The following is a 15,792-nucleotide window of genomic DNA, read 5'->3' as shown; positions in this document are numbered from 1 at the left end:
ATGTCACGAGGCTTGAACACGCAACGCAATTTCAACACAAGACCAACTAAGCTACACACATCTTTTATTCGACAAAGTCACTTATAATATATAGCAACTCAGTTTGTTTCTATTTCTTAATTATATTTATCTATTTAGTAAATTTTTCTGATAAAGCAGTGTCACATAACACCCCTTCCACATTCCTAAATCCGTCCCGCTTGTTGCCTATTTCAACAATTGCGTATATATCCCTATTTTTATCATAACAAAAATCAAATCAACATGCTCTATTTGGAAGGCACAAAACTATATGGGGAGGGTTATCTAATTAGTATAAAGAATATAATCAAATACATAATTTACATGATCATTAAACTTAGTTTCACGAATTAAATAGTGTATATATTATATACAAAGGCGAACTAAATTGAAATAGTCACAGTCTATAATTGTGTACTTGTTATAAAAGTTTGCTATTCGGAGAAGAAATCTTCACAATTTTTTTAGGAATTGGAGATGGAAGAAAAAGTGTTGCTTTTTCTGTTTTGAAATCGTTTTATTATTTTAATGTTATATACTAAAACTCTGTTGCTTTCGTTACGTGGAAATTTTCGTATCTCATTGTTGTATATGCGCATTTTTAGAAAAAATAAAATCAAATCAAGATTCGGATTTCATATTTCACTAGCTAGAAATATTACTTCAGCCACCCTATAAGGCTATACTATAATTTGGCCACTAACGTACACTACAATAAAAAGGATATTTAATGGAAAAAATATTTTTTAGGGATAATTATATAATTATTGCTAAATCATTTATTTGTCGTAGGACTAGGCTATAAGATAACTTTTTCCTTGAATGTATATATAGCTAATTATTTTCATCTAATAAATAATCAATTTTTTTGTTTTTGTTTTTAGAAAAGCACCACAGCTCAATGATAAAGGAGTTCAAAAAATCAAAGCCAAGGAAAATGCCTTATATGACTTGGAATATATACTCCTGTAAATATCTTGGAGACTAATTAAAGCAACATATCAATACTAAAGAAGGCAGAAGGGAACTCTGGAGAGATTAAAGACCATAATTGAAGGAAGAGAGTTTTATTATTCTTCTAATTTAGTTTAACTTTTGGTTATTAGTGGCACAATAATCAATGAAGTAAGATAAGAATTTCCAAGTACAAATGTGATTAGTGCGAGGCAAAAACACTAGGTAAGTTCTTTTCATTTGTCCAAGCATCAACACACAAACTTACTCAGTATCTATACTTGATAAAAGGTAGCAGACACTCAATAGAATTAGTCAAGTCGCACATAAACTAGTCAATATATATATATATATAAACTTGAGCTCTTCACCTAGCTGAATTTTCCCTCCATCTCCATATATTTAACCTAGTAATATTCTTTTTCAGATGGTAAAGATTATTTTTTATCACGTATTAGTAATACTCAAATTCTCATTCATATATATAATAGGGGAAATTACGCGGATAAGAACATTTATATTTGACATAGCTATAGTTTGAATTAATTATGGCGCTCGCAACTTAATTTTAGTTGTAATTACGTCGCTTATTTATATATACAAATACATTATATATATACACACACAATTATATATATGACAGATATACAAATACAATTAACCGCTCTCCACTCTCTACCCTCTCTCGCTCGCATCTCTCCTCCCCCTCCTAATCTCACTCGCCTCTCTCCTCCCTCTCCCGATCTCGCTCGCCAGATATACAAATACATATATATACACAATTATTTGACAGATATACATATACAATTCGTCTCTCTCCACTCTTTTCCCTCTCTCGCTCAACTCTCCCAATCTCGCTTGCCTTTCTTCTCCCTCTAACATGTAGCTACGAATCGTAATTAGCAAACTATATGCATGAAGCATAATTGAGTTATTTGAATTGTTATATGTGAAAATTCCCATATAATAGCCCGCATAGTAACTTGTTTTTTATATAAAAAGTATCATTCCTTTAACAAATATTCAACGATTAAAATATTTTATTCATGATAAATAAAATTTATATTTCAAACTGGAGCTTATTTAATGGGTTCCTTCATCTAAATAGTAAAAAAAAATTGAAAAAAAAAAAAAGCATCACTACTCAATGATAGAAGAGTCCACACACCTTATCAGATAAGGTGGAATAAATAAAAGTTGATTGATGCTAAATAAATTAGGATCCATCCAAAATTACTCCTTTTACCCACACCCATCAAAACTTATGCAAAGGAAAATGACTTATAATATGACTTCGAATATATACTATACTCCTTGTAAATTTCTTGTCGATTAAAGCATTACATATCCAGCTAAAAGAACAAGTTCTTTCGAAAAGCTGTAAAAGCACAAATTAAAGTATACATTCACACTGGTAAAGCTAGAAATTTTGTTAAAAATGTCCAATACTTTAATATATATATCTCTAAAAACTTGTTTGACCTGTATATTATATATATAATGTTATTTTTTATTTGTACAGTATAATTTTTTGACGAGAGTGTTCGAGTGATTACCTTCGGATGGATCAATGTAGCTAGGCCACTTTATATCTATACACATACACGTGTTTAGTTAAGGAGTCAATCAAATCAAAGTTTTTTTTTTTTTTTTTTAACTTTATTCCTTTTATCATTAGTTATATATATGCATGTATTAAAATATAGAAGTTGCATGCGTAAAGAAGAGATAGATATGGTTTCAATTAATAAGTTGTACAAATTAGTACTGTTGCTTATTTTAGCAACCAATATTAGTGTCGTCAAATCGTCTTGTAATTTGGCAAATGGATCTCGGCCGCGCGTTCCAGACGTAGAAGGTAAAGTTTATATATAGCTTTTCTAATTCGAAGCACAATTAATTATATACACATCGTACTATTTAAAGAGCACGCAAATAAATGAGATCTTACTTTTCTTTTTAATTTTATTTGACAGTTAGGGCAGTCGATGCTTTACTTAACCTAAGTGGAAGGGGGCAAGAGAAGTTCCGGAGTACATCAGATCAATGGGATAACATTATATGTGGCAACTGTAATAAAACATTTTGTCATGTTACGGAATTGTACGTCTTTTCTTACGTACTATTTATTTCATTTTGATTTGTTCATGAATTATTCTTAACAAAGAACAAAATGAAGTACACATTTTATCATAATATAGCTATATTATTTATGTATAGTCTTAATAGATTTGGAAAATGATTAATTAATATTAAGGGGTTTTTTTTTTTTTTTTTGATTTTCTCTTGATATGTTAAAAGTGCAAGGCAGAGCCAGATTTAATTAGTTTATGGGTTCTGAACTACAATATAATTTTTTTGTTAACTAGGTTTTGAATAAATTATTATTTCTATAATTAAATTAAATGTATTCCTTTTAACTGAAATATATAATTTTAGCTAATGTTGTATACTGGATTGTATCGAATCCGTAGCAACTATTGTGGCTCCAGAGGTACTAATTTGAATCAAGTAAAAGTAAAAACTTTACAACTTCCAAAACTGTACGTAACCCTTTGAAACTGTTTATTTTTATTTTTTTTTGTATAGGACCTCATATTTCATACATTTTCTTTTATTTGAATATGATTGTTAAGTATATTATTATTATTAATTAATACATATACATTATTAATAACAATTTAGAAGGGCTATTAGGTAATTTAGTTTTTATATTTAGGGGTCCTATTTTTAATATAATATAATATAATATAAATTTATTTTTTCTAAATAGTTTGACTTACCTGAAAAGATATTTTCCAAAAAACATATTTTCGTCGAACCAAGCACATATGTATTGTGTCGTGATTCTAAGATAGACTGATAGAGGGACTAAAATGTTGTCAGATCAACGTAATTCAAATTTTTAAATTTGTCAAAAGAATTGTCTTTGATTGATTATATATATTGCATAAATTAATTCCTTCTTGTCTATTAGCTAGAATTGTTAACACAATATTTAAAAATTTGCAGAGATTTAGCAGGGCAGAGTTTATACGGGAGAATACCACAAGAAGTCGGAAATCTTTCTCGTTTAACAACATTGTGAGAATTAATGCTTATCTATTTCTCTTCAACCTGCTTTTCATCTTAATTATACTTTCTCAGACACTTTTTACTTGTTCAATTTTGATAAATAAAAAAAAAGACAATATTTTTTTATCTATTATATTCTCAATTTATTTAGAGAGTTAATGTTTTTGAACAATGTAGAACCTGGGTAAATTGATTTTGAAATTTTATTAATTAATAGGAATAAAATGATAAACTCACTATGTCAATTATCATTTTGTTAATAGGCGTGTCAAGTAAAAAATGAACCAATAAATAAGGACAGATGGAGCATTATACTATGATAGTTTGATTTAACAAGCCAATTAATTAGTGGTTTAATATACATCATATTGATAATGATCAGGATGTTTTGTAGATGGCTAGATAGCATATATAGCGAGTATTGCTTTAATTCGCTACTTTTTTTTTTTATATAAGAGAGAACAATACGTACAAAGGATCACTAATTATTATATGATTATCCATGTGATTTAAATATTTATAAGTTCAAAATTAAAAAAATAATTTATGTGTTAAAATATTTGCTTGAGTGTCAGAATCAAGGATTTATGGATTCAGATCATTATAATTCAAATTCAAAGAACGTTTCGTGGAATTTAAACATCCATAAGTTCTTCCATGTTCTAAGTTACGTTATTTTTGAATTAAAAGTGTGACTATATTGGAGAAAATGATCAAAATAGTCTTGAATTTATGGGAGTTGGACTAGCTATTTTAGTCCTTTATATATATATATATATATATATATATATATATATATATATCTTATAGTCGAAATGGTCCTTAATATATGAAAAAATGATCATTTTAGTCCTTCATATATATTGTGTAATCAACATAGTTCTTAATGTATGAAAAACATAATTATTTTAATCTTTCATTTATCCCATATAATCAAAATAGTCCTTATTGTATGAAAAGTTCATCATTTTAGTCCTAAACCTTAAAGGTAGCCATGCAAATACAAAAATATGTTAAGTTTAATATCAATAATTAACGTGTAATAATTTTGCCTTTGAAACTATAACCCATTTGTGTCTCTTGCTACAAAATAATAATAATTATACTATATGTTATTATAAGAAAAGCAAGAGAAATGTATACTCAATTGCTTGCTTGCAGCTCCATATGAAATCAATCATTTTAATTAATGATTTATATTTCTATTGCTTCAACTCGTTTCATAATTGTCAGGGATTTAAGCGGAAACAATCTTCGAGGAGAAATTCCTATGTCAATTATCAACCTACAATTCATTACTTATATGTGAGTTATTATATATTATACATATTTTAGACGTAACAGATAAATGTGTCGTTGAACTTGACTTCAATTGACATTTATGCTTCTAACTTTGTGTGTGTATAAGTAGACACTTAAACTTGTATAAAATTGAACAACATGCATCCTACATGACATTTTATATGGCAACTCACATCCTACATAGCGTCCTACATGTAATGTGTCACGTATGATGCATGTGTCTACTTGTTCAATTTTATATAAGTTTAAGTGGTTACTTGCGCACACAATTAAAGTTGGAAGATATAAATGATATTAAAGCCAAATTAAATTATATATTTATATAATGTGCCTATATTTTTATTTTATTTGATCCGGTTGGACTGGGGAAGATCGAAAAGTTCCTCATGATCACTTAATTGGTCCTTTTCAAACATGTTTATCACCATCTTAATTCTACTAATTGTAATTATAATTAAAATGGTCTGTTCAGTGTCTTCTCTTATCAAATAATGATGTGGATTTACAGAGATCTTTCTGATAACTCCTTGAGTGGGAAGTTGCCACCTTTTCAGATGGAGTCTTTACAATACTTGTAAGTTCAGTTTTGCTACTTTCATTTAATAATTTTTGTTACATAAATACACAACTGAGATATAATCTTGAGGTATATAGGATAAATTCCTTGGATGAGTACATTTTAATTAATAATTGTTGATTTTAACAATACTTTTGATTTATTATCATTTATAGCAATACATAGTAATATTATGATAAATCTGTAATATGTATTAATCTCCCGGAAACAGTCTCTCTACCTCCACGAGGTAGTGGTAAGGTCTGCGTACACTCTACCCTCCCCAGACCCCACCTAGTGGGATTTCACTGGGTTGTTGTTGTTGTTGTTGTAATATGTATTAAAAGTGAATTATGTATGCAAATATATATATTATGACTGTTTTAAAATATATTATGCTTGTTTGGTAAGAAATTGACACATTATTTTAAAATGTACGATAAATTTATTATCTATCAATAAAATTTGTATTATATGTGTTTTATAAATTATTCTCTGTAATATGTATTAAAACTATATTATAAAAGTATTAAAAGTGATCAAGTAAAAAAAAGTTATTGCTATAAATGGTAAATAATTTCTTAATATAGTATATTTATATAAGTTTCCCAAAGAAAAAGTAGGCTTTGAGGGTCAGTCATGAACAAATCTCTTTAGGATACAACAGACACACTGTATAGTGCAAAAAATTGTGAAGAGTCCATATCGATCTTATTGAGGGATGTGTGGTCTACAAGTAAAAAAATTTCCAAGTAAATCCTCAAGAAATAAATTCTCAATAAAATTCGTAGAAAATAAATCCCCATAATACCACATATAAAATTATTTCTAAATAATTTTTAAAGTAATTATTTCTAACTGGATAGGCAAATAAGTTTATTTGGAAATTTTCTTTCAAACAAATTAAAAAATAGTTTTTTTCATTACTTGCGAATTTATCAATTGTTGCCTCCTTTACTTAGCAATCATGCTGGTTATTTGGAAGGAGAGAAATAAGATTTTGTAAAATTGCAATGTAGTAGTCTATATATGTTGATTAATGATTTACTCCATTTCTAACTTGGCATGGATGGATGCTTCAGGAATTTAGGCACCAACAAGCTTAATGGATCACTCCCTAAATCATTTCTCAACCTAACATCGCTTGAGGAACTGTGAGTGGTTTACGATATATGTCCTTTTTCAAATCACAAGCTTAATTAAAATTTCGCTTTAGGCTACCCGCCCCCACCCCCACCCACCCCCTACCAGCCCTCACCCCCAAAAAAAAATTAAGTTTGTTTTTAAAAAATATTTTCAATTTCAACAATTATTTTCTACTCTACTAAAAAAAGAAATTTTTCAAAAACATTTTTCATTCATAAATAAAACACAAAATCTTTTTCGGAAAATATTTTCTACTCACCAACCAAACATGAGAAAATAAGTCAAAAATCAACTTGTTTTCCAAGAAAACATTTTCTAGGAAAACCAAACACACCCCTGATCTCTCTTAATTTGTTTGACTTGGAGTGATCTGCAATCTGTATTATCTTTTCTTACCAAATAAAGTGTTATGTTCTACAGATGGCTTTATGAAAACTGCTTCAGTGGAGACTTGTTGCCATTTCAGATGAACAACTTACAGATTCTGTGAGTAATTCGATCGCTACTTGATCAAAGCAATTTTTTATATATGATCATGAAATTGTTTCCTCAAAATGTAGGTCTCTAGGCGGTAATTCCTTTAACAACCAAATCCCTCGTGAATTTGGTGCTCTCCAAAACTTAACTACTTTGTAAGTATCATGATCATATATCCTTTCATTTTTGTTTTCTGTTACCTTCTACTTCTTTTGCTGAATAATTCAGTTAATCAGACTCATGACTATCTTTTTTTTCCTTTGGTACGTACATCTATTTAGAGCCATACACTTCAACTTACTAAGTGGAAGCATTCCTGAAGAGCTGGGGAACATGTCCAATCTTGAGATTTTGTATGACTATGAGTAGCTAGAAAAATATTACACATCCTCTTTATCGCTCTTCTTCTTTCTATTCTCATTTTGATGATCTGTTCTGGTTTGAAATTTACTGTAGATATCTGAATGAGAATCACCTCTCAGGTCACATCCCACAGCAGCTTGGGAATCTTACACAGCTGCAGGAACTGTAAGTACAACAGTCGATTAATTTCACATTGGTTCACTATATTGATAATACATTTTTTTTGTTTTTTTAACTTGGCGTGATGAAACCTTAGTTTCTAGCATAGCTAAGCAGAGAATTGTGCATATATATTAGACACCAATAGTAATTCTCATGCTTTTTCATTTTTCCCTTTGTTTTGTGTTTCTTCAACCTAGACATACATCTGTAGGACATATTTAGATATATACTATGGTTTGGCTAGTTTTTCAGGTAAAGTTGATGTTTTAGGGTTTGTTTAGGTCTCTTTTGCTCTTAAGTGTACGCAAAAACAAGAATAAAAAAAGAAATTCGGCTTTGCATTTTGAGTCAATTTTTTTCTTTTTCAGAGAATGCTGTCAATATTGGAAAGGATTGGACTGACTTGTGTTAACACATCTAGTTCTGTCTATTCATCCATTTATTTATGCCAATGTTCGACGAATCTCTGATATTTGTTAAATAAGGAATTATCCAACAAAATCTGAAATACGGTCCATAACAGCAATTTTGAGCTAATTACACAACTTATCACTAATGGTTTCGCCTAATGACAAGGTTGAGATACTTAATCCCCAATTCATGGGAATTGTAGAGTTATCAGTTGCACATGGATCCATTCATTCATGACTATATCATATGGCAGAAAATAAATGATATTTATGATCTGAACTGTATGGAAAAAGAAAAGAAGCGAAAACTGCAATGTTGTATATCCTTCCTTCAAATTGTCAAAGTAGCCAGCAAATGATTTCAGGTACCTAAGCACCAATTATTTTGTTGGTGAATTGCCTCCAAGCTTCATGAAGTTGGTGAACTTAGTATATTTGTAAGTGCATGTTGACTCTGATTTTCTTTGGATTGCACCATTTAATCAACTTGTCAATTGCAACCACCCTCTCTTTATGTTTTTTGTTCTTATTTTATGTTGTAGTGTGGCTCAAGGGAATAGCTTATCTGGGAAAATTCCATCATTTATAGCCAATTGGACGGAACTCAACACGTTGTAAGCCCAATTATGTGAAAGCAATATTATAATAAGGATAGTTTAATTTAGTTATCAATTTAACTTCTTTTCTTGGTAGGGATCTGTTAGGAAATAATTTTGAAGGCCCCTGGCCAAAGGAAATCTCATCATTGGAAAATCTCGTTTACCTGTAAGATTTTTGTTTTGAAGATCGTTATTTGCAGTAGCTAATATGTGAAAACATTATAGCATTTTGAAATTTTTGGCTGATATTTTCTCCCATCTTTATAATCTTATATATACCTAGAAAACTCAGCAATGTAGTCACAAGAGGAAGTGCATATGATTTTCCCGATCTATCGCATATGACTTCGTTGCAAGACTTGTAGGCTTGATATCCTTTAACTCCTTTTGAATTAAACGATTGTTTCTCAGTGTCATGTGATATTGACATGCAAATATACTACTCATGATGTTTGTTGATTCCAGGACATTGAGGAAATGTTCACTTCGTGGTCCCATTCCGGGATATATTTGGGAGCTTAAAGAATTACAGAATCTGTAAGATGATATTCTGTCAATTTTCTTCTAACGAATTTCATTTCCCCTTATCTTTGGTGTCTGTGTTTCTCTTTTACTGTGTGGCAACCGTAGTATGTTGTAATATAGAAGTTGCATCTTGATCATTTAGTGAAAAACTACCTTATTTTAGTCCACACTTTTTTACCCTTTTATGTCCATCTCAAGTTGTTAGAACAAATATTTATACCTTATAAGGCGTAGAAAAAACATTTGGTAAGGTGTTGAAAACATTTTCCACGGAGGATATGCTAATTATATAATGTATAGGATATGACATATAATGAACAACAGAGAAGTGTGAATTGAAACAAGTGAAAAGAATACTACTCCTACTAGTCATTTACCCTGTTTTGGTCATTAATACAGAACACTGTTTCTAGCTGATATTGTATATAGGTACATTTATAGGCTAAGGTTTTGTTAAATTTTATCAGCCTTAGTTAGAAAGCTCTTATCGTGTAGATACCACTTATTGTCTGAGTAATGTGGAATAGGAAATCCCTCCAATACTTGTTCATAGAAAACATTTCCTTGGATTTTTATTTTTTTTTATAGAAATTTACAGTAACATAACACTGAAAAACACTTTCTTGAGGAAATAATTTTTTATGTAGCCTGTAGATAAAGACATGATTGGATGATTTCTCTTTTCTCTGATTATAGGGACTTGAGCTTCAACGAGTTATCTGGACAACTGCCAAATTTCATTAGCACATCTTTAACATCTATGTGCGTTCTCTATCTCTTCTTTGCATGAGTGTTGTGTTTTCGAGTGTGTATGTGATTTACTTGCTATATATGATGTTACTTACTATATATGCTGCACATAGAAAGTTGTCTCTCTGTTCTGTTCAATATAAATTCTGTGTCTTGTCTTTCTTCTTCTAAAGGCCCAACTGAATAAGGCATCCTCTACTGTCCTCAACATATATAGTCACATTAGACCAAACCACCTCACAGTCTCCAACCATAAATGTGATGATACATGACATGCAACAAACTGTGCTCCATGTCATCAATATCTACCGGAAATATCATTTGAATTGGTTGAGTGACTATACAGGTGAAATGGCAACAATTTAGTGAATTCTCTGTTACAAATCTAAGTTGAGTGACTTTCTGAGATAAAAGTTGTTAGTTGAGTGACGAGATAAAAGTTGTTAGTTGAGTGATCATATGAGAAATTAACTTGCATTGAAGCAGTAGTATTTTCCTTTCCCTACCCTTGTCGTTGAGCCTTTACTTTTTTGTTGTGGAACAGTGGTTATCTGTTCTTGTGAATACCCAACCTCATGCTCCACTTGTCGAGCGTGGCCTTTGTTGCTGTCCTGTCCGCCTGTCCCCCCTGAGCAGTGTCTTGCTTCTCATCAACTTATGCTTTTGAAGCTACTTTTTCCCTATAGTGAGATTGCTTGAGCTAGGGTTTCCAGTGAGATCTGTGGAGTAAGAACCTTTGTAAATAGGCTAACAATAGGCTCTACCAGCAGTCGATTCTCCGTTGGGGAGGTCCTTGACTCAGTGATATGGCCGGGTGTCCGGCTTCATGAAGCAGGTGCATTAGAACACGCTTAGACTGTTAGAAGAAGACCATTGGGAGAGAGTTTTTATTCTGCTTTTGTGCAGTATTTGCCAGTCTTATATTATGTAACATATGCAGAACAGGTAATTAGAGTATTTACCATAATTTTGTACTATCTATTGTACATCACTTGATACATTGAATTTTCTTCACTCTGCTCGTGGACGTTGGTCTAAGTGATCCAACTGCCTAAATCAGGTTCTCCCATTCTATTGTTTTATGTTGTCTGTACTGGCTTCTGTTTTCCATTTTTCTCAATATTCGAAGCTTGGTCTAACAGGTGGGGGGATAACCGATTTTCTAGTTTTACCCCTTTAACATTGTCACATTGCTGCAGATTCCTCAGGGAGAACAAGCTTAATGGATTATTGCCAGGATGGCTAACTAAGAGGAAGAACGTAAGACCACATCGATACGTGTAAGTGGAAATATTCATAAAGAGTGTGTTGGTGCCATGCCAATTTTGAATGTCAACAAATGAAGAAAAATTGCTTTTGAAACTTCCTTCAATATCATAAACCTAATACATAGATTCCCTCATAAATTATATCAGTGTGAAGTTTATGACCAAGCAAACGAACCCTAAGAGAATAACTTAACAAAAAAACACACAGAGAGACTCATACACATGTTTCTTTTAACACTTTTTCTTCACAAAGGTCCCCCGTTTGTTTCAATTTGTAGTACGTCTTGTTCAAGTAAAAGAAATTTTGTGGTAGATATAATTCCGTCCACCGCTACATATTGCTTGTGATCTTTGTCATTTGTCTTTCAAGCAACATTGGAAAGAGAGAGCTTATTTTTGTCATAAATTGTTTTGCAGGGATGTTTCTGAAAACTTGTTTAAACTTACAACCTCAGAGTTCAACGCTTCATCTGATGATCCGGACGTGTAAAATTGATCATTACATTTGTTTGTTTACTTTAGATGTTAAATAGTATCTTTCTTTAGCTAGGCTGCTAGCCTTACGAAATGGCCTTTCCATTTCAGGAACTATTTTCCAGGCTGCTCAAGTAATTCGTGAGTGTTAAAATTCATTTCTTATTTGTATCTTTTCTTTCCCTCCTAGAGAAGACTAGTGTTGCATTCTGATCGTATGTTTATATATGTAGGCCGCACACAAAAGATAAATGTGACGATTATTGCCATAATAATCTAAAATGTAAGTCATTTTTTACCAAGCTGTAGTATTCCTAATGTTTTCTCGGCTTCTGCTTATTATATTGTTTGTTACTCTACTTTTTTTCTCAATTAAAAGTAGGTAGTTTTCTCTCACGTACGCAGATGATGAATTGTTTATCAACTGTGGTGGGAAGGAAGTTACTGTAAATGGCAATCAGAACTACTCTGCTGATCAGAACCCCAATGGTTCATCAACGTTTTCTCGCGATGAAAAAGGAGGTTGGGGTTATAGTAGCATGGGTCTTACCAAGAGTTTGGATAAGCGATTAATAATCGAGGATACATGTAATCTTTCCAATACTGCAGCAGTTCTGGTTGAGACAGCCCGTGTAGCCCCCATCTCTCTCAAGTACTATGGATTTTGTTTCTCCAATGGAAATTACACTATCAAACTATATTTTGCTGAGATAGGCTTAAGTAAAAAACAAGCCTTTCGTATCACACCTACACGACTTTTTGATATTGACATCCAGGTACGCAAGTCATTAATTTTCTATATAAAGTTTTCCATAAGAAAGTCATTAATTTTCTAAAAAAAGTTTTCCATGAAAGGGCTTAGTTATCAAGGAAAACAAACATTTTCCATCAAAAGATAGAAAAAGACTTCCTTCACTTGTGGACAGAAGTCATTTTCCTTATAACTTAATTTTTACTTGCTTCAAGTTACACTTAGACATTATTATTAAATGGGAGAGTGATTTGATGAAAATTTCAAGTACTAAAGATTAATTAGGATGTCTAACTTATTGGAGCCAGTAATATCAAGTTAAAAGTTCTATAGAAAATTGACTTCCGTCCATAAGTGAGGGAAGTCATATTTCTCATTTTGATGGGAAATGTTTTCTACCTTCTGGTAACCAAACAACAGAAATTGACTCCTAACGGTAAATATTTTTCCTGGAAAATGACTCCCGTCATATCAAACACACCCTTAACATGTATATATTTTCCACTACAACTAAACACCATAAACCATTTTTTCCAGAAAAATATTTGTCATGGAGAATGACTTCTGTTATATCAAATAGAATTGTAAAGGTATCATCTTTGTAGTTCTTCTTTGAAAAGCTGCCATTGCAGAGGAAGAATGTACGGAAGAACTACAATATAGAAGCAGAAGAACCAAATGCTGATGGGGATAAAATTGTGGAATATAATACTTCTATAAAATCACATCTTGAAATTCACTTGTACTGGTCTGGTAATGGCTCGGTCATCTACTCGCAGAACTATGGTCCCCTAATTTCAGCTATTTCTGTAACCAAAGGTATGTTTTATATGTCTGGTGTATTGTCATTCATATTCTTCAGTGTCTCTTCTAAGACAACAATACTTTGATGGTAGTTCGTGTACATCCGAAACTGTCTCCTGCGCTTAAGGCTGTGATAGCAGTATCATCACTGTTTTTTCTTGCTCTACTTTTGCTTTTACTAAGGAAATTGGGTTATCTTGGTGGAAAAAGATCATCAAAGGAAGGTTAGACCGCAGTTATATATGGAGTTTGGTTTGGTTATTATTACAATATAAATTTGTATAACTCACTAAAATAAAATTCGGTTTGCTTCTTTTGTGAAATGCTAACACATATCAAAAGAACTAAAAGCAACTGAATTGTTCCCTGGAGGAGTTTACACCTTTCGTCAAATAAAAGATGCCACTCAGAACTTCAATGTTGTGAACAAATTGGGTGAAGGAGGTTTTGGACCTGTTTATAAGGTTAGTTTTTGTTGGATTTTTAGCATTCTGTTTATTCATCATATCATTCCCATGACCCTGGATTGAGCTGCTGCTTATGTAAGCATATAGTTAAGGCCTTGGTGCTTTTTTTCCTGAAGGGATGTTATGTACTTTATCTGTCACTGCTGCACATATAACATATGAAGAGCCCCTTATCATGTTCACGTTTTCGTGCCAATTCTAAATAATGGGGGGTGTCTCTCATCAATACAGGGCGTGCTCCCTGATGGGACTTCAATTGCAGTTAAACAGCTATCAGGAAAATCAAAGCAAGGAATACGTGAGTTTGTAAATGAAATTGGCACGATTTCAGCTCTGCAGCATCCAAATCTTGTGAAGTTAATGGGATGCTGTGCAGAAGACAACGAGCTCCTACTCATTTACGAATACATGGAAAATAATTCTCTTGACCATGCATTATTCGGTAATGATAGCAAGGCTCATATGTTTTGACAAAAAATTCTGAAGTAGTTAATAAAATAGTATGAAATTGCTTTTGCAGGTCCAGAGGAAATTAGATCGAGACTAAATTGGTCGACGAGGGTCAAAATTATCCTTGGGATAGCCAAAGGATTAACTTATTTGCACGAAGAGTCCAAATTGAAGATTATCCACAGGGACATTAAGCCCACAAACATACTCTTGGACAAGGAGTTGAATGCAAAAATAACTGATTTTGGATACGCAAAGCTTAATGAAGGGGAACATACTCATGTCATCACACGAATTGCTGGAACAACGTAATTTGATAATCCTGCTAATCCTCCTCCACCCTGTTACCTTAAAGCTTATGCTACACATATATTTTCTTTCGGATAAGTGTATTTGTTCTCTCATTGGAAGTTCTTTTATAGGGGATATATGGCACCAGAATATGCAATGCGCGGCTACTTAACATCAAAAGCAGACGTTTACAGCTTTGGGGTTGTTACACTTGAAATTGTGAGCGGGAGAAACAGTGCTAGTTGCAGGCCAAGTGATCAGACAGTTTACCTTCTTGATTCGGTAAAGCCTCAAACAAGAAGTTTTCAATTTCATTCATTGTTGCACATGCCTAATAAACAGTTGCCATTGTCTTTTTACTTGAATGAGTTTGCTAATTTGATCGATGTCTGCTGGTTCAATTGCAGGCCTACGTGTTGCAAGAGCAGGGAAATTTGATGGATCTAGTTGATCCAAAACTTGGAACAGATTATTCTTGGACAGAAGCTAATTCCATTCTGGAATTAGCAATGATGTGCACTAATCCATCACCAACTCTCAGGCCAACCATGTCTGAGGTAGTGAAAGTTATTGAAGGAAAAACTAAATTCAAGACCACATCTTCAACAGTCCGGCGTTCAACAGACGAGATTGCATTGACAAAGGCCATGGCTGCACTCTCTCAGCCTTCTCCATCTGAAAGCTATTCTACAGCAGGGCCATCAGAAGCTACTCCTCCCTTATCTAACAGCAACAATATTACCAATGAAATTTGAATCCAACATCTCCCATTTATGAATATTTCCCAGATGATTACTGTACTTAGACAATGAAAATCAAGGAGGCAATGATGCTTCAGCATGAGCTTGAACTTCTTTTGTTCTTGTTTTGAATAAGGAAACTTTTGGTCTGACATATCAGTATAAGATTTTCATTTTAGTAACCGTGTACATTGTCGATGGTCATCA

The 15,792-nt window shown here is 32.2% G+C and overlaps 3 protein-coding genes across 3 annotated transcripts; all 3 read left to right on the top strand.

The window, feature by feature from the left end:
- The first annotated feature begins 3,037 nt into the window (after positions 1-3,037).
- LOC125848528 (probable leucine-rich repeat receptor-like protein kinase At1g35710) lies at positions 3,038-8,922 on the top strand. The gene is made up of 10 exons (XM_049528412.1): positions 3,038-3,078; positions 3,988-4,059; positions 5,284-5,355; positions 5,861-5,926; positions 6,991-7,062; positions 7,475-7,540; positions 7,615-7,686; positions 7,813-7,884; positions 7,988-8,059; positions 8,832-8,922. Exons 3-10 carry the CDS (start codon positions 5,321-5,323, stop codon positions 8,905-8,907), a joined length of 531 nt encoding a protein of 176 aa, XP_049384369.1. The 5' UTR covers positions 3,038-3,078; positions 3,988-4,059; positions 5,284-5,320; the 3' UTR covers positions 8,908-8,922.
- Positions 8,923-8,943: 21 nt separating this feature from the next.
- Positions 8,944-13,732, top strand: LOC125848519 (probable LRR receptor-like serine/threonine-protein kinase At1g53430). Its single transcript, XM_049528402.1, has 11 exons — positions 8,944-9,080; positions 9,160-9,231; positions 9,349-9,426; positions 9,531-9,602; positions 10,287-10,352; positions 11,540-11,620; positions 12,026-12,094; positions 12,194-12,223; positions 12,316-12,365; positions 12,488-12,858; positions 13,466-13,732. Exons 1-11 carry the CDS (start codon positions 8,980-8,982, stop codon positions 13,721-13,723), a joined length of 1,248 nt encoding a protein of 415 aa, XP_049384359.1. The 5' UTR covers positions 8,944-8,979; the 3' UTR covers positions 13,724-13,732.
- LOC125847262 (probable LRR receptor-like serine/threonine-protein kinase At1g53430) lies at positions 13,723-15,770 on the top strand. Its single transcript, XM_049526920.1, has 6 exons — positions 13,723-13,861; positions 13,980-14,101; positions 14,336-14,546; positions 14,625-14,862; positions 14,977-15,127; positions 15,253-15,770. The coding sequence occupies exons 1-6, from the start codon at positions 13,723-13,725 to the stop codon at positions 15,598-15,600; spliced, it is 1,209 nt and encodes a 402-aa protein (XP_049382877.1). The 3' UTR covers positions 15,601-15,770.
- Positions 15,771-15,792: the final 22 nt, after the last annotated feature.

This window comes from Solanum stenotomum, chromosome 12, assembly GCF_019186545.1.
Source record: "Solanum stenotomum isolate F172 chromosome 12, ASM1918654v1, whole genome shotgun sequence".
NCBI lineage: Eukaryota > Viridiplantae > Streptophyta > Magnoliopsida > Solanales > Solanaceae > Solanum > Solanum stenotomum.
Note: the sequence above shows the minus strand (reverse complement) of the source record. Positions and strands in the feature narration are given on the sequence as shown.